Genomic DNA, 24,930 nt, shown 5'->3' on the forward strand with positions numbered 1-24,930 from the left:
GACAGGGTGAAAAAGGCGAAGGGATTAAGAAGTGCAAAGTGGTAGTTACAAAATAATCCTGGGGATATAAAGTAAACCATAGGGAATGTAGTCAATAATATGGTAATAATTATGTATAGTGCCAGGTGGGTACTAGACTAGTCAGGGGATCACTTCTTAAATTATGTAAATGTCTAACCATATGCTGTACACCTGAAATTAATATAAAATAATATGAAAAGTCAACTGTAACTGAAAAATAAAAAAGGGGGGGAAGGTGAAAGGCAGTAAGTGGTCCAAATTTTCAGATATAAAACAAATAAGTCATGGGGATGCAATGTACAGCATAGAGAAAATTGTCAATAATATTGTGCTAGCATGGTACAGTGTCAGGTGGTTGCTGGACTTACCATGGTGATCACTTCTTTAGGTATATAAATGTTGAATAATGATTATATATACCTGAAACTAATATAATATTGTATATTAACTCTATTTTTAATAAAAATCTTTTTAAAAAGAAACAATTTATTGCTGTGTAGCAAGAGGGAGGTTGGGGATATTAGAAAACAGCCAAGGTCAAAGGTAATTTGTATCACTTAGTGTCAGTCAGGGTCTCAGCTCCCACTCCCCGCACAAGAACACAGGATATGGTGAGGCCAGAGAGGAACACCAGCGGAGCCATAGATAGGGGAGTCATACCACTATATTCTTGCTGGTGCCTGGGTTGGAGATACAGGAAGCAGGAGCCACACGATACGCAATCTGCCATGTGCTTCTCTGCCAACCAACAAACCAAACCCCAGTGTAGCCACGGCAGTTATATTAGTGGCTAATGGCTAACTGGTTACAGCTGATGGCCATCTACTACCCAAGCCAGCACCTTTCCAGGTGGGGCCAAGAGCCTGGAAACTGCTCTCTGGGACTCTGTCCCCACACTTAGATAGTTGACAGACAATATTATTCACCCTTGTTAAATCAATTGTGCTGCATATGAAAGACAGAATAGCAAGGTGAGGCATGAAAAACTAGGTTTTGGGGATTTTTTAAAAGTTATCACATGAAGCAGGAGAGCGACATCTTTCACACAATGAAAACATGGAAGAAACGAAGACAACAATTTGAAAATAGGAGAATTCGGGAGGCCAGATGAGATCATAAGGATGTCAGACAAAATCCATCTGCTTCTCTGTTTCTCTGTTTCTGTTTTTTTTTCAATCAAGAGAGTTTTCAATATATACAAAATAATGCAACAGACATGCATGTACCCATCAGTCAGATTTAACAGAAGTAAAGGCTTTGTCATGCTTGCCACAGATCTCTCTTAGAAAAGACAAGAAACAAAATGTAAGAGATACAATTAATACATCACCCCCCACCCCCATCTCTTCCTTCTTACTCTCTCCCAAGAAGTAACCACCATCTGGGAGTTATTCCTTTGTACAGCTGTGCACATTTACTATACGTAGATATATCCACAAACTAGATATGCAAGTGTCGCGTACAGCTTTACATTTTATATAAATGGCATCATCTTATATTGGGACTGTATTTTCCACGGAGGTCAAATTTTTTATTGTGGCAAAATACACATAACATCTTGCAAAATTGGAGTTCCATAGTTCCTAAAAAATAACTCCCCATTCCCCCCTCCCCCAGCCCCTGGCAACCATCTTCTACTTTCCGTCTCTATGAATCTGACTACTCAAGGTACCTCATATAAGAGGAATTACACAGTGTTTGCCGTTGTGTGACTGCCCTATTTCACTTAGCATAATGTCCTCAAGGTTCATCCATGTCATAGCATATGTCAGAATGTCCTCCCTTTTTAAGGCTAAATATTCCAGACAATTTATTTAGATGTCAGGCTAGACCTAACAACCCACCATCCTGCCCCATCCTTGCCTCTTCCACTACAACAGCCCTGCCCCCTGTGCGTGAGTGCCTCGGTGGGTCAGGAACACCCACCCTTCCAAAGGGCGATCAGGCGTGGAAGAAGCTTCATGCAGCGAAACAAGCGCCGGTCCTGGTTAGAGAGAGAAGACCCAAGCCAACAGGACCATTTCAGCCCAGAGGATGTGCCCTGGGGGAGGGGAGGAGAGCGAGGAGATGACATTGACCCAGCAGTTTATTGTTTATAAAAGTACGTGCACACACATTACCTGACTTAGCCCTGGCGTCCTTCACCTCTGAACCCTGTTCAGGGTCCTCAGGAATGGGTTCTGACACGCGCTGAGCAGAGGCAACAAGGAGAACCAACGCAGTCTAGGGAAAAATTGCCAGGGAGAAGAGAGAAACTGAAACCATCCGTCTTGGAGACGGGTCAGACCCATTTTGGGTATTGTAGACACATCACTTCTTATATTTCAGTTCTCCACAATGGCGCAGTAAGGACGGCAATCGTATTCCCATCGCCATTTCTGGATGGTGGCTGTGAGATTCAGAAGGTCTAAATGTGTGCCTGAGGCTGCACAGCAGTCAGGATCAGAACCAAAGTTCAGATTCAGAGCTGAACAAATCCAAACACACCCCATGCTGCCTTTCTGGGGGCGGAGTGGAGACAAATCCCCTTCTCTCCTCCTCCCTCCCTAAGGTTCTCAAAGGGCAGGGCCCTGCGGCACTTTATGGGAGAAGCAAAATGGTTTTAAATGCTGGGAGGGAGCTGTTGAGGGAACACATTTCTCTGATTCAGAGATGGATTAGGACAATTAGAAGTTACACTCAGCTTGAAGCTAGGCTTGGTTCCAAGCATGGCTTCTGCTTGGAACCAAAGAGATTGAAGAGGTTCCAGAAGAGAAGGTAAGGTGGGACTTGCTGGTTTACACTGTGGCTTTCCTAAGTTTTCCAGGATTGTCCCAACCCTATTTATGCGTTCATGCTGTCAGTCTAACTTCTCAATTCTTAGACTAGAAAATATTATTATTTCAGGGTTAGGTAAATCTTCATGCTTCTTTCCTAAGTAGTACAGTAAAGTAGACAGAGATTTGGAGGAAGAATCTCTGTAGACCAAGGAATGTGTTTTAGGTTGGAATATTCCTTGTCTGTGGCAATTAAGTTGAAAGAAAAAAAAAAAAACCACCACCTTTAGTAGATCTGAGTTTTCCCTGGTACAACTAAAGCTCCTCTGACAACTTTGAGTCCAAACGTAATTCCACACCAGAGGACGCACTGCCCTGTCTTGCCTCTTCCCCACCATTAGGGCCATCGGGCAAAGGTGAAGGTGCCTAGCGGAATTCAACCAGCAGTGAGGAACTTGTTGGATGGTAGCTCTGAGCATTTTTCAGACCTGGTGAGGCCATCGTCCAAATATCAAGGTATGCGGAAGACTGTGCTTCCGCAAAGCACAAGGTGTAGGTAGCTTGGGTGAATCATGAACCACTTTGCAGACCTGGCTCATTACTACCGACAGTAAGTGTGAGGAGAACAAAAACCCCACGATAACCATCAAACAGACATTCCTGTCCACATCACTTAAGCCAAGGTCACTTTTCAGATTTTACCTTACGTGACCAATCGGCGTCATTGGACACAAATAATCATCTCCCCGCTTCAAACGCTGCCTTCATTTGACCCCGGACACTGCTCTCGTGAGTCTTCCCCACCAGACTGTCACACCTTTTCAGTCTCCTTTGCTGATTCCTCTTCAAGTCCCCAACGTCTAAATGTTGGAGTCCCGAAGATCAGTCCTCAAATATTCCCCTGTCCACACTCATCTCGTAGGTGACCTCATCTTATTGCATGTCTGGAAATGCCACCTACTGTGATAACTCCCAAATGTGTATCTGGAGCCTAAACTTCTCCCCTGGACATATCTCCAGACAGGTATATGCAACTTTCTAGCTAACGCTTTCACTTAGATTCAACAGGGTTTTCAAAATTAATATAGACAAAATGGAACTCCTAATGCACACATCCACGCCAATCTTTGCTTACTGCAGTCTTCCCCATCTCAAAAAATAAACAAATAAAAAATAGAACTCTATCCTATTCTTTCCTCAGGACAAAATCTTGGAGTAAAGAAATCTTACTTCTCTCTTTCCTTCATTCCCTTCTATACAACCCATAAGCAAATCCTGTCTGCCATACCTTCAAAATATGTCTGAGGCCAGCACTTCTCATCACCTTGATTGATCCTTAGTCAAGCCAAATCAAAGCCATCATCACTGCTTACCTGAATTACTATTGCAAAAGTTTCCAACTGGTCTCCCTACTTCCATCCTGTCCCCTTACAATCTATCCCCAGTACAATAGGAGTAAATGAAAGTCAGCTCATGTCTTTTCTCTCCTCAGAAACTTTCAAGGATTACCATCTTATTTAAAGTAAAAGTCAAAGTTCTAACTATGTTCTACAATATAAGTGGGCCCTCAACGGTTTCTCTAACCTCATCTATTCCTCACCCCACCCCAGTCACTCTGCTCCCATGCACTTCCCTCTTTGCTAATCCTTGAGAATACCAAGCACACTCTGCCTCAGGGCCTTTGCACTTGCTGGTCCCTTTGCCTAGAACTTCTGTCCCCCATATAACCTCGTCACTTCCTTCAGGCATCTTTTTAAGTGCCATCTTTAACCAAGATTTTCCCCATCACCCTACATAAAATAAGAGTGACTTATTCTCAGTTTACCTGCTCTCCTCTCCTGTGATGCATCACCCAGATTCCTCTTCCATGAGGGACTTGTTACCCAAGGTGCTGGGAGTGCAGTCAGTGAATAACCAGCTATCAGTACATTCAGTTAGGGTCACCTAAGTTAGGGAGATCTGACCTTGGACCTAAGCAGGTAGAGAAGGCCCTACATAGTACATTGCATTCACACTCCACAATACCTACCTGTGCTGACTGACTGCCCTCGCTTTCTGTTAAAGGGCAAAGATGGGGCTGGTTTGCAGAGGAGCCAGTCTAACACACTGGCATCATCTGGAAAAGGACAGTCCCACTGAAGAGTGGCTCTGATGCACGGGGAGAAGGGACACAGTAAGTTGAGCAGTCCCTGTTGTCCACTTGTTTTGAAAGGAAAGGTGGCTTGAGATGCAGATTTACACAGACACGTTGGCAGTTGGCTAATGGGTCAGCCAACCAGTCAGAGATTATGGGGAAAAAATTAGTGACAAGGTAATTTGGGGAATTGGTTGTGAACATTTCTCTTGTAATGATACAAAGTATGAAGATATTTGGCCCGTTGAGAATGTCTTCCAGAGATAATCACTGCGGAGGAGCTCCTATTAATCAGGTGAGCAAGATACCCATGCAGTTACTGTGGGTTGGCCTCTCTTCCCAGCCTGCCCCACATTTGTTCCAAGCAACCATGGCATCAGAAACTGAAAAGAGAGTCATCAAGGTGTTTCCTCCTGCTTTGACCCTTTATCACGGGCAGTATCAGTGATTCTCTGTGACTACAGAACCTGTTGACGCCCACCCCACCCAAGTTCCAGCTCTTACTTAGCTGCAGTAACTCTTTTTCTATCCCTTGTCCCTAGAAGTGGTAACAACTCCCATTTTTGCTGGCATCTGGATGTCTCTCCACCCCTTGTGTGTTTCCTTAACCCGTCCATAGCCTGTAAGGGGTCCCTCCATTAAAGTCTCTCCATTTGAATCATCCAGGGTGATTTTGTTTCCTGCCTGTACATAACTGATTCCTGCTTTTTGTTCTTCTCTTACAGGATTTATCACCTTCTGACACACTATAGAATTACTTCCTTGTGGATTCGTTGTTCATTTCCCAACACAAGAGGTTAAAAATCTCCATAAGGGCAGGTACTACCTTTATTTCATTCACTGCTGTGTCCCTCAGACTTAGAACACTGCCCAGCTCAAAGAATCTTTGCAAGACATTTATGGACAGCTTGAATCATCTTCTGGAAACATTAAGCTAAAATCTGGGGATGTTTACTGCTCTTTAGGTGGAATGCTGCCCAATGATTCACTGCTCTCAGCAGCATAGAAAACCACATCTATAAGGTCTGCATGCCTGCGTGGAAGACGTGTCTGAGCTGTTAAGACACGTGGGCGTGGGTAACCACTGGCAGCTGCATCTACTTAAATAAGGAGACTACCATCAACACTACAGGAGACCCTGACACGCCTCTTTTGTAAAGGATCTTGTACATTTGTGGGGCATATTTTCAAATAGAGAACTTGTGAATTGTCCAATCATAGCAGTGGTCATGTTTGCACAGTATAACTAATGAACTTCTATATTGACCAAGCCAACCTTGGCATGGAGACATTATAACATGAATACTATTTTAAGTTTCCCAATGTAAGCTGTTCCTCCAAAAAGTGCTCTTTGGAAGGTTCCTAATGCATAATTTAAATGAATTAAAAATACCTCCATCCCTACCTATGGGTATGGAGTAAAATACCAAGGACTTAATTCAAAGAATCCTTGACACTAAGACAGTGGGGTAGACTTTACCTTTACCTCTTCATTTTACTTTTTTCAGCCAATGTCTTCAGACCTGAAGGTCATCAGAGCCAAAATTTCTTATTCTGTCATGAAAAAGGCCCATTAAATTCACATTAAAATAGTGCTCATGTCACCCAAAGCCATGTGTGTTTGCAGCAGCACTATTTATAATAACCCCATACCAAAAACCACCCAAGTACCCACTCTGAGAGGAATAAATTTAAAATGTGAGGTGTATTCACCCAATGAAAATGAAAGATCTCCAACTTCATACAACAGTCTGGATGAATCACAAATGTATTGTTCAGCAAAATAGTAATAACTTGTCATCTATTTAAATCAATGTTTTAAAGCTCAGGTAAAACTGATGTATGCTTTTAAAAGTTAGGAAGCCGTTATACTTAAGGGCTAGAAAAAGCCATGGGGACGGGGGGCACGCCGCCAATGGTCTGTCTCTTGATCTGGGTTCTGGTTACAGGAATATGTTCAGTTTATGAAGACTCGGGGAGTTCTACGCTATGTGCACATTTCTATGTCCATTATAGGTCAATAAAAAGTTGGAAATTCTTTTCATGTTCCTGGTTGTTCTTCATTTCTAAGGAGGAAATAGACTTTCCCCATTCCCACCCCCGGGCACTGCTTCTTGCACAACTCCTGGTCAGCCCAATGATCCTTACCACACAACTTAGGATGTCATTTGATCAGTCTCTTGGTTTTGTTTGTTTGTTTGTTTTTAGGAGGGCACAGCTCACAGTGGCCCATGCAGGGAGCCAACCAGCAACGTTGGTGTTGTTAGCACCACGCTCTAACCAACTGGGCTAACCAGGCACCCTCTCAGTCTCCTGGTTTTTGATGGTATGAGTACTTGAATTGGATTTTAGCTATTTATGTCCCTCCATTTCTAATCCTTCTGAGTTCTCTTATATAATTAAAATATTTAACACTTGGGATAAATTCTTGATATTCTTAATCATTAAAGATAATAATAGTTGTCTTCTTGTGAGACAGGGTCTATGCCTGTATCTAATATGCAGTATCTTATGTTGGTTGTCCTCCCAACAGTCCTGCAAGATGAGATTGTTATGCCCATTTCACAGATGAGGACACTAAGTCTGAAAAATGTGGAATACCGTGACTAATGAGAAATACTCCCCAAACTCTGCTCTTTCTAATAGTTCATGTCACACCTCCAAGTGGTTCATTCTGCAATAGGTTCCATTCTGTTTAACAGTTCTTCTAAGCCTTTCATCTCCACCATAAAGGAAGGCCAGATGCTTGCCTGAGCTACCTGAAAGCTACCTGATACAAGGGTTACAGGAAGTGAGGGCAAAGATGTCTGTGCTAAAGTCCCAGGTCCTGATCCCTAATGCCCAGCTTCAAACTGCAGAGGAAACCTCTAATACTCAGGCAAGCCAGAGAGCTTTAACAGTCCTGGCAAGAACTCTGAAATCAGACCCGGCCAGCATGTGTTCCTGAATATCAGAATAGGCACTATATTTACCCTGAAAAGCCCTTTAGTGCACTGAGAGCTAAAAATAGTCATTAGGGCCCAAGCAAGTGGCCTTAACACACGGATTTCTTTCCAAAAATGCAGATCCATTTTAATTAAATTTGTAATTAACCTTTGGAAGGGTGGGACCCTGGATGCAGTTTGCTTTCGGAGACACCGTGAGTAATTTCCTATTCATTGGACATTTGGGGATTAACAGGGTGCTCAGCTCGAAAGCAGCCCGCAGGGCTTGCACAGAGCCCAGCGCCCTGCAGAGGACACTCAGGGCTTGGTGCATGAGTGACTGTGCCCTGCAGCCTTGGGGCCCCCCCGCCCCGGTGTCTTGATCAGGGTCTCTTTGCAAAGCCAACTCCTTTTTACCATTTTTCCCAGAACGAGATGGGAGTCACAGCTGTGCTCATCCTGCCCTTGCTTCTTTTGGGAATCAGTGGTCTTCTCTTCATCTACCAAGAGGTGTCCAGGCTGTGGTCTAAGTCAGCCGTGCAGAACAAAGTGGTGGTGATCACCGATGCCATCTCAGGACTGGGCAAGGGTAAGCTGGCTTCACCCCCACGTGTGCCCACTCCTGCCCTGAGGGATGAGCAGTGGCGGGGTGGCATGTGGCCAAGCCTGCTAGGTGGGAGGAGGTTAAGGCTGCATTCTTTCCGAGCGTCTGTCATTAATCAGCAAGTATCTCCTCTTTTGGAGGCTGCAGCTTCCTCACCTGAGAAATGAGGGCACTGGAATAGCTGGGGTTGAAAACTCACAGCCTAAGTGGTCTGCAGGTGTGATTTGTTTTGCCGTCATAGGATCTCCAGAAATTTTGAAATGCAAAGCCCCTGGATGGGGCATGAGCCATAACTGTACCAGTTACAAGACCAGATTGGGGAGCTGGGTTCCGTTCCTGGCTCCGCTACTTACTAGCTGGTGGCTTCACTTGTCTGCCTTGGATTTCTCATCTGTAAAGGGAGGGTGCTTGTAATCTCTGCCTCACAACGTTGTGGTGAGGAATAAATGAACTAACAGATGGAAAGCTCTTAGAACAGTGCCTGGAGCTATGATGGGCACTCCTCAAGTTTGAGCAATGGTAACAATGGTGAGCAAATTTAGGCAGAACATGCATACTGCAGTGTGCCACACACCCCACTGGGCCCTATTGTATCACACTTGACCTAATTCTCTCAACCATATCACTCCCTGGCCTTGATGGCGTTTACGTTGGCAGCCCCTGAATTAGATGGTCACAGAGGGCCCTTCTGCTGGTTTTATCTGTGACATGAGGGGTAGTAAATATCCTTAGGTTTGTAAGATTCTGATTCTAACATTCCTAACCATGATGTGCAGCCCCCTCTGTTACATAGTTTGGGTGTAATTTTTGCTGCTGTTTTTGTTATTTTTAATCAAACATAAAACACACACAGCCAAACATCCATTATGTCACTTAACAAGTGTCTATTGAGTTCACTACGAGCATATGTCCTGAGTATTGAGAGGAGCACTGCCCCTTCCAAAAAGTCCTTCTGGGGGGCTGGGTGCCTACTGTCATAGTGCCACCATCATGAAGACACTTATAACCTTCTGTCTGGGAATTCTCTCAGAGCCTCATTCTCTTGGGCATCTTAACGACATCCAGTCTGCGTGCTTTGAGAGTGGGTTTGATTTAAATGGGTGATCAACTTGGGTTCACCATGTAAGATAAAAAAACAAAGTATAAGGCAGATAAACTAGATTCTCTGTGTGGCCTCTATGTGGGTCTCAGAAGCAATTCCCAAAGAAGACATCCTGCATCGTTACACTCAGTACTTAGAAGGAAGGGGAGCAAAAACTCCATCTTCTACAGAGGCAAGGCAGGTACTCACATTTGTCAACCAGACCAGACACAAGCCAACAGAGAGTGCAGTGGTTGCCCTGGGGAATTGGAGCAGAGACACCCACCTAGAAACATGCAGAGTTAAAGTATTTGGGGAAACCTTGTTCTTCAACAAGGTTTCCAGCTAGCATTAGGCCAGCTGCCAACATGGGACCGTCTCAACATGAAGTGTTTCCTGACCGCCATGGTGGCCCCTGAGGAACTGGCCTCTGGGCTCCCATGGCTCCTCACAGAAACACACCACTGGGGCACTTCTCATGCTGTGCTATATCTCTGTGTTTCTCAGTTGGTTTGCTGGATAAAAGCTCCCCTATCGTGGAGCTTATGTTTTGTTCACCGTGTTGTCCCCGCCACCTAGCTCAAAGCTTGGCATATAGTAAATACTCAAAAACTGTTTATTTAATGACTAGCCTCTAAAAGTGACCATCTGACGAGGGAAAGCACTCATTTGGATAAGTAGGTTGTGCATTTGTTTTATTGATTTCTAACTAGATTCCAGTATGATCAGAGAACATGCTCTGTATGATTTCAACTCTTTTAAATTTGTTGAGGTGTGTTTTATGGCCCAGGATAGGAATGATCTTGGTGAATGATCCATGGGTGCTTGAAAAGAATCTGTGTTCTTCTGGTTTCAGGTGGAGTGTTCTATAAATGTTGATTAGATCCTGTTGGTTGAAGAGGCTGTTTGGTTTTATATTTTTCCTGATTTTCTGTCTTACTAAGTAGTACTACTGGTCTATATGTTGCTGAGAGATGTGTATTCATTTTAGCAGTCTTATTTATTTTTTTAAATTTCATTTGGTTGTAGTCACACTTTGTACAAATCAGTTACTCAGGAAATACATCTCAGGAACCAAATGGCATTTTCAGAAGATAGTGGTCTAGTCTCTCTCATGCATTCCGTCAGTGTTTTTGTTTTTTTATTGTATCTTGTGGACCCACCCTGGGAAGAAATGCAAAGTAGACAAAATAAAGCCCAAGTATTTAGAAGTAACTTGAGAAGCTGGGTGTATGTGACCTTACGTAAATGCCTAACCAGAACACGCTGCTCTCCACAGTGATTCCAGGTTCAAGCTGCTCCATTTCTCAGGTTCAAGGCCTGTGTCATCTGCACAATGCCCCTCCCATTTTTCTTGCCTTGAACCTGAGAAACTGGGCTCCTTGCTGCTACCCACTGGGTTTGGTCAGGTTCCATGGGACCAGGGGTGTGCTGGTGCCCACATGCTTGGCACAAGATAAATGCTGTGCTGAGTTGAGCTAATAAAGAATAAAAATAAGAACACCAGGGTATACCTAATGCCTGGTATTAGCGAAAACGACTTATGTATTTGGGAGTGTGCCTCCAGTCCTGCCGGACAAAAGCAGTGATTGCACCACTGGGCTTCTGCCTTCTCTGGGCCCCGGGGAAAGACAAGGTGTTAGCAGAGGAGAGGGGACATGGGGTCATCGTAAGAACACTCCTCGCTGCCTCTCCAAAGAAGGTCACACCAGAGGTTTGGTCTGGCTCTTGGCCATGGGCCCTTCACTTCACGCAGTGCCTAGCTTGAAAATATGTGCCCGTGGTCATGTGAGGGAGAGAGAGTATTGGCAGATGACAATACACCCCCAATGTGCTCCTTCTCAGAAGTAGGCAGGGGCCCACTTTCTGTGAAGGGGGTATGTTCTGCTTGCTCAGTTGTGGCTCGGCCCCAGTTTTGGGGGTCTACTCCACATAGGTCCTCTCTTTTAGAGTCCCACTGCCCTTCTGAGAGAGCCTCTTGGGCAGAGTTCAAAAGAGCTCCCAACCAACTCATGCCCTACCTCTGGTCCACTGTGGTTGTGCGGTAGGATCTTCAACAATGTAGACCGACCCCCATGGGGCAGCCGCAGCTCTCCTCTCCTCTGCTCTGGGGAGAGTTGGCCCACAGTCTCTCCCATTAGATTTCTCAAGTGTGACTCAGACATCTGGTTGGACTCAAAGCTGCAAGGAATTCATAGCATGCTGTTCAAATGGTCCCGTTGGCATCCTTCTCTCTAAGATGGAGATAATGAGCAATACTCTCATACCAGTTCTCTCCCCAAAAATCCTTCTGCCAAATCCTCCCCTTTCTCCTTTATTCCTTGATCCCTTTGTATCCTATTTTGGGGTAAAGAGCTCCATAAAACAGGGTTTTAGTTAAGTCCTTTCAGTTAATTCCAAAATCTGAATCTTGGACTGGCAACTAACTTTGGAATTTTATATCTATTCAATCTTATGACTCAAACTTCCAATTTATAATCCTGTTAAATATGCATACCATGTTTCCCAGAAAAAAAGACCTAGCCGGACAATCAGTTCTAATGTGTCTTTTGGAGCAAAAATTAATATAAGACCTGGTCTTATTTTACTATAATACAAGACTGGGTCTATAATATAATATAATATAATATAATATAATATAATATAATATAATATAATATAATATAATATAATATAACATAATATAACATAATATAATATACCAGGTCTTATATTAATTTTTGCTCCGTAGGACGCATTAGAGCTGATTGTCCAACTAGGTCTTATTTTCAGGGAAACACAGTACGTACAATGTAACATCCACTTATACACACACACAGAGTCAAGTGTTATGGCATTGATTAGACACTGTTTTTAATTTGTTTTTTTATAAGTTATTATATCATAAACATCTTTCCATTTCAGTAGATTCATTTCTGCAACAACAGTTTTAAAGCCTTCAAAATATTCGACATACAGATTTACTATGATTTATTTAACCAATCTCGTATAATATTGGACATTTGTAATCAACTCCAACTCTTTACTAGTGCCAAGATATTATTATGGTACCAGAAGAAACAATATTATAACTGTGTCCATGCAGTAATTCTAAATTATTTTCTTAGGATAAATACCCACAAATGAAATAACTGGGTCAAAGTCCATACTTACTTTAAAGAATTCTGTCAAATTTTTCTTCCAAAAGATTTTGGCAACTTACACTACCACAAGCAGTGAACTTGTGACTATTACCAATTTGGGTTTTGATTGTCTGATAGACTAAAATTAGTGACATGTTTGAATCTGTATTTCTGAATTATTGGCATTGAACTTTCATTTTCTGTATACTAGCTCTTTGTGCCTCTTTTATGAATTGCTACTCATCTCACTAGCCAAGTTCTTTGTTAGGTCTTTATCTTTTCTTCTTATTGATTTGTAAGAGTTCTTTGTAGATCAAATAAATTAACCCTCTTCTGAATATGTATTATAAATAGGTTTCCTCAGTTTATCTTGCTCTTAATTTTTATTTATGTTTTCTGCTGTAAGGAAGCTTCTTTTAAAGAGAAAAATCTATAAATCATTTCTGTTATGACTTCTTCCTTCAGAGTAATGCTTAAAAGATCTTTCCCCAAAGCGGGGTTATATTTTCATCTCTCCTTTCTTCTAGTTCTTTTATGGCTCTATTTTTACATGTAATTATTTAATACATTTTGGTATATTGCGTCTAGAATTTTCCCCTCCCAAATAGTTACCCAATAGTCCAAATATCACTTTCTAAATAATATGTTCTTTTCACATGGATTCAAGTACTAACTTCATCATATACTGAATTCTTATGAATACTTGGCTCTATTTTTAATCAATATTTCTATCTACACTTGAACCACTGTCTGCTTTAATTTCTGTGGCTTTATAATGTATTTTAATAACTGGTAGAGTTATTCCATTGAAATGTTCTCTGCTTTTCTAGCATATTTGTTATTCCAAATAGTTTGTAAATTATTCCAAATGAAGTTTAAGATTTTTCTGTCGCTGCATCATTCACTGGGCAGATGGATTGACGTCTTTATTGAATTTTGCCATCCAGAATCCTTATGCTTCTTTCTCAATAAAACACCTAGATTTAGAGAAATCTTCCACTCGCTGTGGTCCTCAATTCAAGGCGATGTTGCTAACCCAGTTATTTCTTAATTCAGCTTTCCCTCAGCAAAACTGACCGCAGCTTCCCTCCTCCCAGGTCTCTCAGTCACATTCACTACACCTGTTTCTAGACCGCGCTGAGACCTCCTGTCTTTGGAACCCTCTACTTTTCTTCTCTGTTGGCTCCTCTTACTTTCACTCCTGCTCCAATCTGGCTCAGACTGCATGGCTCAGCACTTTAATTGCTCGCTTGCCAGTTCCACAATTTCCCTGCCCATGATGCCCACTGATCCAACTCCAGACAACAGTTGTATCTAGCTGCCCCCCTTCTCTCTACCTGCACCAGGCTGCGGAGCCTTGCAGGAGAAAATCACACAACCATAAGATCACTTTAAGCCATTGCACTCAGAATATCCAGCCTCCAGTGGGCACCCAGTGCTGCCTAACTATCCTTCAGCTCCTGGGTCAGGCCAGACCTGCCACTGCTTGGTGTAAAATGGGAGAGTAACAAGTACCCTTCCTGCCCCACCCCCACCCTCCCATAGTAGGTGGTGGTGGTGATGCCCTTCCCAGGTCCCTGTACCTGGCCATTTCATCCATTCCCCAGGTGCTGTGAGTGTTGGCTGCCACGGCTCACAGACTTGCCCTCTGCCAGTGGGCATTGACTTGCCCAGGATTTATAAACCCTTTGCACCCGCAACCAGAGGGAGGGAGCACACAGTCAGTTGACACAGGTGTACAAACGGCTGGTCTTCTTGCCTCCAAATAGGATGTCTCTGCAGATGGGTTTATACTCCAGAGGCTTCCTTGGATCCAGCCAAGGCTAGACTTTACCTGAGACCACATCCTTGCCTGGCACCTACTCCGTGCACTTATTCTTTGATAGATTTTCTCTGAAGAGCACTTCCTCAATAAATTCTGACCACCTGAATCCCTGTCTCTGATTCTGCTTCTAGGGAACCCAGTCTCAGATACTACCTCATAGGGTTATTGTGAGAATTAAATGAGCTAATATTTTTAAATGTCTTTCAATATTCCCTAGAACAAGTAAACTGTCAAAATATGTTAGCCTTCAGTGTTCTTAAATATCTGTTATTGCTACAGAAGAATGCTGTGTTTCTATCAGCCATTACCCAGTTGAGAAGTTCTGTATTGGGTGAGTTGGGGATTAGTTCAGAGTGAAATTAACTATACAGTAGGCAGGTTTACTTTTTTAATAAAAATAACCCTGGCTGGAATATCTATCTATAGAGAAAATGTAAAAGAAGCTGATGTTATTTGGTCTGAAATACACTGACGGTTTCTGATATCTTGAGCTTGAGATGTATTTGGGGCTGTGGTCCTGGAGGGCTAGGTGGGCAGGGTCATCTTCCTGTCCTGTGTAAGGAAGCCTCTTTTAATAATGAGAACTATCCAATGAAGGAAGGGCTGTTGCACCCCACTACAAGTTCCCCTTCACTGGAGGCAACCATGCTGAGGCTAGAAATGAAAAAAAAAACAAAAAAAAAAAAAACCTCCAGCCCAGGGAGGAGGTTGAATGAAATGACCTCTAAAAGATCTCATGGCCTTAATACTTTTGGATTCTTTGAATTCTTGAATTTGTAAGACAGACGGGCTCACCCCTGGTGGTTCCATCTACACAGTGGGCCCTGCCCTCTTTTCCTCTTCCCACAGAGTGTGCCCGGGTGTTCCATACAGGCGGGGCAAGGCTAGTGCTGTGCGGAAAGAACTGGGAGAGGCTAGAGAATCTGTATGATGCCTTGATCAGCGTGGCTGACCCCAGCAAGGTAAGGCCTTCCGACAGTCAGCGTGGGTAACTCTTGGGCAGCCTTAGCCTTCATTGATTGTTAAAGAGCAGCTCTTTGGTCAAGTGGGTGAGATGTGGTGATTGCTTGTGGGACATGGAAGGCAATGATCTCACTAAGCTTGACACGGGCATGTCTTTCCATCGTCATAAGGGGTCGACTCACTTTGATCACTCACCATGCCGAAAATGTGTTCTCTGGCCGCTGACCTCCTATGTATTTAAGTCAGGCCCAAAGAGGATCCAGAGGATAGGGTGGATCACAGGTGTAATACCTCAAAAGATATTTCTTTCAAAGAAATCAGGGAAATGAAGTCCCCTTCTCAGCCGTCACCTGGGAGGTGAGCACTTATTCCAATGCCAGTGCAGTTTCCAAAGCATTTCTGGAGCGTCGTCTAGGAAATTGTCTTCAGAGCGCTCGTCAAAAAAAACATTTTTAAAATTTTTGCCCTGATGTTGAATTCGAGTTTGGGAATAGCCAAGAATAACTTAGAACTAAGGGTGGTATTTGCGAAGATGGAGCAAACATAGCTCCCTCCAAAGTATGTTTCTTGGGGTGTTATTAGGGACTGAGCACATATGAAATTGAGGTCAATCGCGTGGGAGACACTGAGTTAAGCCAAGCTTGTCTGGTTGGTTTCTTTACCGCATGGCTTTTCAGTCTTTGATATGCTAATGTGCATTTTCTATCTCTAAGAACATGTACTAGAACATGTTCTCGAAGAACATGTATTTGAGAACTGTGTTTCTCAAATAAATTTGACCAGAGAACTCTCTTTTCAAGGGCGTATCTCAGGACTAGTGTTTGCGAAACCCTGAGGTTGCGTTTACCACGTCGTATGATCGATTTTCCCATCCCTCCCCTCCCCCTCTAAACCACAGCAGGGTCTTGATGACAGCAAGTGTCGAGGGCTGAACACAATGTTTGTCACATAGATGGTGCTCTGATCTTGTGTTGAGTGTACGATTTTGGTCAAAAACAAATTGTGGTTACAAAGCTACACGTGGCTTGTAAGCGGGTTTGGAAAGCAATTTCCAAAAAGCTCAGGTATGTTTTACATAATGACATCACCACTGGAATCAGTCCACAGCCTCCACTGTGAAGGGCCGTGTTCACTTGGATTTATTAGTTATGGCCCCATGGCCAAAATTCAGACTTACAACTGCATTATTTGCGTGTTTGGATTTTTGTTATTGCTGCTGCTTTGGTCCCCAAGAGTGGATGTTCCATCAGTTTCCTTCCACCCAGAGTCATTTCTGCTTCTTCCTCCTCATTTTTTGGTAATCATTCCATGTGCTCTGAATTTCAAAAGAGGTGGCTCTTAGATTGAGGGGCACCAAGGTCTGAAAGAGGGAGGTATTCCCACATGTGCCTTGACTATCTCATTGGTTCAGCAGACATTCACTCCAAAACTGGTCCTCTTAGACCTGTCAGACATCAGCTGTGTCCAGGATGTGGCCAAAGAGGTCCTGGATTGCTACGGCTGTGTGGACATCCTCCTCAACAATGCCAGCGTGAAGATCAAGGGGCCTGCCCACAAGATTTCTCTGGAGCTGGACAAAAAGATCATGGATGCCAATTACTTTGGGCCCATCACATTGACCAAAGGTCTCGTGAGTTTGACTTCCCTGTGGATTTCTGGGCTACCAGCTGCAGAGAGGGCTCTTTCCTGTAGCCAGACAGGGATCCAATTATGGATGAATTCTCCAGACTCCCTCCGAAAAATCTCTACTTATTTGGTGAAAGCTTTCAACATTCTGACTATAAATGTTGATTAAAGAAAAGGGATTTTGACAGTATCTTACTGGTATATTCTAACGTCCTTCTCTGTGAGACCCACTCCCCAAGCCCTTCCCTTTACTCCCCTCTACTTACTTATATCCATGACTCCTTTCCAATACCTTTCCTCATCTCTGGACTATGTCTTCATGCTTTGCATATATTTTGATATATCAGCCTTGTGGTTATATGGTCCTACCCATGACATTTGGTCAAAGGTAGAGATTCTCTCCTCAGTAATGAAGAAGAAAACAAATGTCCCCAAAGTGCTAGAGATACAGAATACTATCCATCCCTTTGCAAGAAACAAAGAAGGCAGGGATCTCTTTTAAAGGTAAAATGGTGGTTCCTCTTTAGAGATCTTTCATGACCAAGTTCAAATGTAAGTCTAAAGCCCAGGGCATGGGGGCTGGAGAGGACATGTAATGGAACCAAGAGTTGAGGCCCTTCCCCACCCACAAAAAAATTTTATCAAAGCAGAACCACAAGAGGGAGAGAGAATATAAGCATGGAGAATTTCTACATTTAAGAAGTGGGATGCCCTGAGAGGCTGAGAAAGCATGATTTTAGAGCTTCCTTCTCTACAGCCAGAATCTCCATGATAATGGGTGCCATGACAGATAAAGGAAAAAAATATTTCAGGCAGAAAGATGATTTCCAAGAGCTTCTAAATTTATGCCCCAGAGATACCGGCGCCCAGTCCCTGCAGACACACCGAGCATGCCAGCCAAGCTGTGTCGTTCAACCAACTTCTGAGAGTTCAGGGTTCACTGACATCAAAGTGGGAAATGTAAAAAGTGGATTGGAAAAGGCCAGGACTGGTTTATCTTCCTGGCTGGGCCTCTAACTTGCCAAGAGTCTTGAGTCTACTCACTAATTCTGGGTTTCAGTTCATCTCCAACATGCAGGAGCTGGATTTAATTAACCATTCTGAAAGTTGAGTCTTTTGATTTTTTGCCACATCCTTATTCCACTTGTACTATTATTTACTTCATATCTGAATTTTCTCATTTTTAAATAAAGTTATTTTAGGAGGAAATCTTTAATACCACCATAAATTAACCCCCACCTCCACGGCCATCTCTCTCAATAAATAGAAGAAAACCTGAAATCAAAACAAAGTAGTAGTTCTCCCAAGACAGGGGGCTAAGGTCTTTTCTCTCTTTATTAAAAGATTCGCACGTGTAAGAGAGATGTTAAAGATATGTTAGAACCAACATGAGATTTCCTACTAGAAGTGATAGGAGAATTGAAAAGGGATTGCGTTTCTCTGTTGAAATCTGTGTCACTTCCTGCATGTGGGTGGGTCATTTAAAATCATCCAGCAACTCACCAGTTGAGCCCAGCCACTCTTAGGAAAACTGGATAAATGATGGGTGGGATCCGTTTCATATTCAACCCATTACCAAGGAGGTAGAACACCCTGTGTGAGGAAGGGGACCCGGGGCAGGGGTCTGCCTGATGCTGCCTGACTTGGTCTCAGATTTTTGTCCTGTGCTTTCCAGCCCTGCTTCCCAACATGATCTCCCGGAGGACAGGCCAAATTGTGTTAATAAATAACATCCAAGGGAAGCTTGGAATCCCCTTCCGTACAGCTTGTAAGTAGCCAAGACGAAATTGTTTTGTATTATGTTACATGTCTTATACGATAAGGCTTGTTTTGTTGAGGGCCAGGCGTATGGTTACGTGGAAGGGGGCAGGGGAGGAGGAGGAGGAGAGCCAGAGATGAAATGGTCTGTTGGTTTTCTCGTCATCCCTTCAGTTCCTATATTTGAGCACCTATGGCATGCAGGTGACCATGGGAGACACTGAGATGAGAAAGATAAGGTCCCTTGCCCCTGGAAGGTCACGTCTCACACATGGTCAGGACATGCGCTGGCTGAACATGATCGATGCCAGATGAAGATCACATTCCTGACCTGGGTGTCCCAGCTCCATTTCCCCTTCCTTCAGAAAGACACCCTTGAAGGACAGGAAAGAGTACAACTGGGGAAGACAAGGTGGGTGCACAGCACAAAATGGGAGCGCGGTGGAGAAGTTCTGAGGAAGGAAGAAGGAAGAAAGGAGAAAAGAAAAGGGGCAGAATTCCAGGAGAGGTGAGAGAGAGAATTCCAAAGGGGAGAGTCCTTTGAAAAGTCTGAGGAGAAGAGGGACTTCTCAGTGTATATTCATGAGATCCACTTGGGAAAATTCTATAGAGATGTCCATCTCTCATGGTAGGATCTGGAAGGACGGGGGGCATGCCTTATATGTTTCTTTATGGCTCACAGTACCATGAACAAAATAGGAGCTTGGTAAATGTCTGGTGGGGAGAAGGGTGGGAGGGAAGTAGGAAGAAAGGGAGCAAAAATGGGTAGGTCTCTGTATTAGTTTGGTTGGGCTGCCATAACAAAATACCGTGGACCCGATGGCTTAAACAACTACTATTTTCTGATAGTTCTCGATGCTGGAAGTCCAAGATCAAGTTATCAGCAGGGTTGGTTTCTCCTGAAGCCTCTCTCCTTGGCTCCTGTGTCTTCACATGGTCTTTCCTCCATGCATGGGTACCCCTGGTGCCTTTCTGTGTGTCCACATTTCCTCCTCTTATAAGGACACCAGTCAGATTGGATTGGAGCCCACCCTAATGACCTCATTTTAAATTAACCACTTCTTCAAAGGTCCTTCTCTTCAAGTACAGTCACATTCTGAGATACTGGGATTAAGACTTCAGCATAGGAATTTGGGGTGGGGGACAGAGGGCACAATTCAGACCATAATATCCCTCAATGGTGTTTTACTGTCCTTTCCCCATTTGCATTAGTTAGATTAAGCCTAAAGTGCTGTAAGACTGTGATGTAAACTGAAACCTTTTATTATTCCTCAATGTAACAGTCTCAATGGGAGGGTCCAGGTCAGTGGGCACCACTGCTCCTCACAGTCACTCAGGGACCCAGGGTCATGCCAAGCCATTGCTTTGGCATCATTTTCCATGTGGTCAAAGCTGGCTCCCACGCCATCTGGGTTCTGGTTGGCAAGAAGAGGGCAGAGAGTATCAGGAAGCTTACTCAATGTCTAAAGCCCCAGGCCGGGGGTTAGCACACACCACCTGCTCACACCCTGTTGGTGAGAACTCAGTCACACGCTTACACCTAGCTGCAAGGGATGCTGGGGGACACAGTCTACCTGTGAGCCCTGTAGAGAGAGAAGAATGGGACTTGGCCCACCCACAGAAGAAGTCTTTGCTATGTCTCTCATTTTCCTCTCTTCTTACACCACTAATGGTTCTCACCACTATTCCTTCTGTTTGTAAACTCTCCATGCCTGTTATTTTCAGAAGCACGATGACTTTCATTTTCCTTGCTCCGTGCCTCCATTCACTAAACAAATAGGAATCCATTGCCTAAAACCAGGTGCCGAGGGCACAGGCAGCAGTGACACGATATGCTTTGCTGTACCATGCCATTGCAATGGGCTCTTCGGTCAACAACCACCAGGAAACCAATGGACTGGTCACCCTCAGCATTGAGGGTGGAGAATTCTAACAAGGCTCTATCTAGCCTGCCAGCTGTACATGGTCTGGCTTCTCTGCAACTGAGGAATTAAGCGTGCAGGTTTCCCACGTAAATGTCAGAACTGCAGAGAGGCCACCCTGGGCTGATCCCAGGTTCTCTTCTTCCTTCGGGTCTGACTTCTGACCTAGGGGCTGCCCGGTGAGTGACTGGGGTCATCTGACATCACGGGTGGGTCTCCTTCCACATCCCAAAGACATGCAGCATCCCTGGCTGCCATAGCACCATCCAAATGGGGAGACTGGGGGCTCTGAGGCTCAGACCAGACACACAGGCTTGGAGGTGGGCACATCCTGTCTCCATACACACCTGTCTCCTGCACTAACCACACCCCATGGAAATCGCTGCTGCTGAGCTGTGGGGTCCACGAGGGCAGGGCTACCTCAACCCACCTGTCTCCAGCTCCTCCCCCAGGGCCTTGCCTAGAGCATGGGTTTTGCTGTTGAGTGATTGAAGGAATCAACAAGTTGGTGAATGAATGAACAAGCTGATTAAGACATTTTTTTGGAGGGTAAGGGGTTAACCTATATTAACATATTATTTACATATCACACAGTTCACCCATTTAAAGTGTACAGTTCCATGGCTTTTAGTATATTCACAGAGCTGTGCATCCATCAGAACCATTATAGAACATTTTCACTACCCCCAAAGAAAACCCCATACCCCTTAGCCATCACCCTCTGACCCCCACCCCAAATCCCCCCAGCCTTAAGCAACCCTTAATCTGCTTTCTGACTCTATAGAGTTGCCTGTTCTGGATATTTCCTATAGATAGAATCATACAATATGTGGTCCTTTGTGGCTGGTTTCTTTCACTTAGCATAATATTATAAGATTAATTCGTATGGTAACATGTGTCAGAAACTCATTCCTTCTTATGGCTAATATTCAATTGTATGAGTATACCACATTTCATTTCTCCATTCATCAGTTGATGGACATTTGGGTTGTTTCCACTTTGGGGCCATTATGAATAATGCTGCTATGGACATTCATGTCCACGTTTTTGTGTGGACGTATGTTTTCCTTTCTCTTGGGTACAAACACAAGAGTGGAATGGCTGGGTCGTGTGGTGACTCCATGTTTCAATGTTTGAGGAACTGCCAGACTGTTTTCCAGAGCAGCTTCCCTATTTTATAGACTTCCTAGAAAGGAATGAGAACTCATTCTTGTGCCAGGCATTTTATACACATGTTCTCATTTGATCTTCACAACAAGGGTGATATTATCCTCATTTTAAAAATAAGAAAACTGAGCCTCGGAAAAGTTAAGTGATTTGCCCAAGGCCACACCGTGGGCAAGTGGTAAACTGGATTCAATCCCAGCTCTGCCGCAGTCCACCCCTTCACGAGGGTTCTCTGTCCTCACCTACCAGTGAGGGGCGGGGGCTCGGCGACTTCTGAGACCTCTTCCGGCCAAGTCTGTAGGAAGGTGTGTGTAGGCCTCTTGTCTCCAATGCTCCTACCGGGAAGCACCCACCTCTAGCTGGTTTCTCTTCCAGATGCTGCCTCTAAACATGCCGCGCTTGGCTTCTTTGACTGCCTCCGGGCAGAAGTGGAGGAATATGACGTTGTTGTCAGCACTGTGAGCCCGACTTTCATCCGGTCATATTGCATTCACCCAGGCCAAGGACACTGGGAGGCCTCCATTTGGAAATGTGAGCTTTCAGAGGGGAGCCAGGGGGCTAGGGGCCGGGGAGGGCTCCTGGCGTGGCCTCTGGGACAGCCTGGTTTCATTGGGCGCAGGGGGCTGTTGCTGAAGCATGAAACGGGGCACGGGGGAGAGGGGTAGTGGGGCCCCTGCATCCATCTAATGGCAGGGAGGGGACCCCAAAATTTCAGTCCCGACGCACCAGATGGAGAGAATCCTAACCTGCAACCAGTAGACCAAGGCCCCCGCTGGGCTCAGGCCCTGTGACCTTGGCCACGTTGATGGTCTGTCCCTGGGCCTGTGTCCCATTTGGAATAGCCAGGATTTCACCTTTGAGAACGACCTGCTCCCTCTTTCGCTAGAAGGTGGCCTCGAGGCTGAGTCTGGTGCCAGACTGCCTGTGTTTGAAGCTTGCCTCTGTCACATATTAAACGTTTGAGCGCAAGCAATTCCCTTCATTTCTGTGCCTCCCTTTACCCTTTAGAAAGTGAGGGATGGTGGTAATATCTACCTCATAGAGTCACTGGGAAGACTGAAGGTTCCAGCTCATAGAGGGTTTAGAATAGCAACCAGCACATAGTGAGTGCTCTTTAAATGCACCTTATTATTCTCCTAGAATGCTCTAAACAGAGCGGCTACACCCTGCCCATTAGGGAATCAAGATAACCATGATGTGGGCAGGTGGTTTGAGGAAGCTCTTGACAAGCACAGCTGCACAACAACGATCAACAACAGCCCCTAAATTCACATGGCACCTTCTTATTTCCTAAGGTCTTGGTCATCCCTTCTAAGCACCCTGCGAAATTAATAGGGCAGGAAGCCACGCCCAGCTCACAGGGAAGGAAGGTGCCGAGGGATAAAGCGTCTCTCCAGGCCTCCCAGCCAGAGGAAGGCAGACTTGGCCGTGACTCCAGGCTGGACGTGCCGACCTCTGGGCACGCAGAGGGGTGTGACGAGCTTGCTCTTGCTGAGGCTCTCATCCCTGCCCCTCCTGGGGGCTCTTTAGTTTTTTTCAGGAAGCTGACCTACGGGGTACACCCAGTGGACCTGGCGGAGGAGGTGATGCGTACCGTGAGACGGAAGAAGCAAGAGGTCTTCATGGCCAACCCCATTCCCAAGGCCGCCGTGTACATCCGCACCTTCTTCCCGGAGTTCTTCTTTGCCGTGGTGGCCTGCGGGGTGAAGGACAAGCTCAACGTGCCAGAGGAGGGTTAATTAAGTGCAGGAGGTTGAGCGGGTCACCCTGATGGGAATAAAAGCTTTCCTGGCAGGTGCTGGTTCTTCTGTCCTCTCAGCGCTGGGGGCCCACACAAGCCCCCCGCTGACCTGTGCTCCTCAGTGGGAGATGTTTACCATCCTGACGAGGATGGCCCAGAGGCAAGGCCAGTCACTACAGGGTCTCTGGGTGTCTCCACTTGACATACTCAGGACATACTTCCAGAAGCTTCTCGACTCTGTAGGGTGACAACTGAGCAGAAAAACAGGAACCAGAATGGATCCACCGCCACCCGCACCCTCCTACCTACCAACCCCTCCCTCTGCCCCCACCCCACGACACACACACACACACACACACACACACACACACAGGCCATTAGCTTGCTCAGCAACTCGCTCATAAAACCACCTCCAGTTTATAGAATGGTGACCTGCCCACATCAGCCTCCAACAGCAGAAGCAGGACTTGGCAACCCTACGGGCAGTACTGCCAAATAGAACTTTCTGCAATGATGGAAATATGCCATAATCTGTATTGTCCAAGATGGCAGCCAATAGCCACGTGTGGCTGCTGATCACTTGAAATGTGGCCTGTGCAACTCAGAACCTGAATTTTTAATTTTAAGTAATTTGAATTTTAATAGTCACATGTGGCTAGCGGCTCCCTGATTGGCTGCAGAGCAGAGCTGTAATTTTCAGTCCTGTTAGCACATCAGAATGGGCCCCTTCCCTAGATTTAATCGGTCAAAGAGAAGCCTAGGCATAGCTGCTTTTAAAAGGTTTCTCAGTTGGTTCTAAGATGCAACAAATCTTCAGAACTTCTGTCCCAGAGTATATACCTCATTCGAGCCTTTGCTTACATTCTCAAAAGCAAAACTCATTTAAAGCTGCCATCCTTGTTATTGGTGCCTGTTTCTCTTCATTTTTCTTATATAAAACAGTTACTGAATCTTGGGATCTTGGAAAGTGTAGAGGTATACTTTCTGCACTAATATTGTAACTGCTGATTCAAACTTTTCTAATACTTATAGGTGAAAGAGGACTCAAAATCTTCTGTGAACCAGCACTGCTTTACAAAATTAACATATATGCTCATGCATAAACACATACGCTCATGCATAAACTTTAATTTAAAGCAAAATGCCCAGGATCACGTGATTACCTTGGAACCTGGCCTACCCCAGGATAAGGCTGAGAGAATGTGGCACCAGAATTTAGGGGGTCAGCTAAGCAGCAGGAGAGAAGGTCTAGAAGCATCAAGATAAGCTTCTATCTTTTGAGAGGT

General features: G+C 44.7%; 1 protein-coding gene across 2 annotated transcripts; it reads left to right on the forward strand.

The window, feature by feature from the left end:
• The first annotated feature begins 7,913 nt into the window (after positions 1–7,913).
• On the forward strand, positions 7,914–23,744 carry DHRS7C (dehydrogenase/reductase 7C). 2 transcript variants are annotated; one of them, XM_033090719.1, is made up of 7 exons: positions 7,914–8,050; positions 8,265–8,424; positions 15,317–15,429; positions 16,842–17,055; positions 18,732–18,824; positions 22,279–22,434; positions 23,434–23,744. In XM_033090719.1, the coding sequence occupies exons 1-7, from the start codon at positions 8,027–8,029 to the stop codon at positions 23,640–23,642; spliced, it is 969 nt and encodes a 322-aa protein (XP_032946610.1). In that variant the 5' UTR covers positions 7,914–8,026; the 3' UTR covers positions 23,643–23,744. The 2 variants fall into 2 exon arrangements, with proteins under 2 accessions (XP_032946610.1, XP_032946611.1); XM_033090720.1 differs by having other exon boundaries at positions 16,845–17,055; positions 23,434–23,727.
• The last annotated feature ends 1,186 nt before the right edge of the window (positions 23,745–24,930 follow it).

The sequence above is a fragment of the Rhinolophus ferrumequinum genome, chromosome 21 (assembly GCF_004115265.2).
Source record: "Rhinolophus ferrumequinum isolate MPI-CBG mRhiFer1 chromosome 21, mRhiFer1_v1.p, whole genome shotgun sequence".
In the NCBI taxonomy this organism is placed as follows: Eukaryota; Metazoa; Chordata; class Mammalia; order Chiroptera; family Rhinolophidae; genus Rhinolophus; species Rhinolophus ferrumequinum.

What these genes read in the sequence shown, in the direction of transcription:
- DHRS7C (XM_033090719.1), top strand. Translation starts at nt 8,027, where the DNA reads ATGCAGTTTGCTTTCGGAGACACC. An exon ending in GCGTGGCTGACCCCAGCAAG is followed by an intron (nt 15,430 to 16,841) that starts GTAAGGCCTTCC and finishes TCATTGGTTCAG; the next exon opens with CAGACATTCACTCCAAAACT. An exon ending in GGAGGCCTCCATTTGGAAAT is followed by an intron (nt 22,435 to 23,433) that starts GTGAGCTTTCAG and finishes GGGGCTCTTTAG; the next exon opens with TTTTTTTCAGGAAGCTGACC.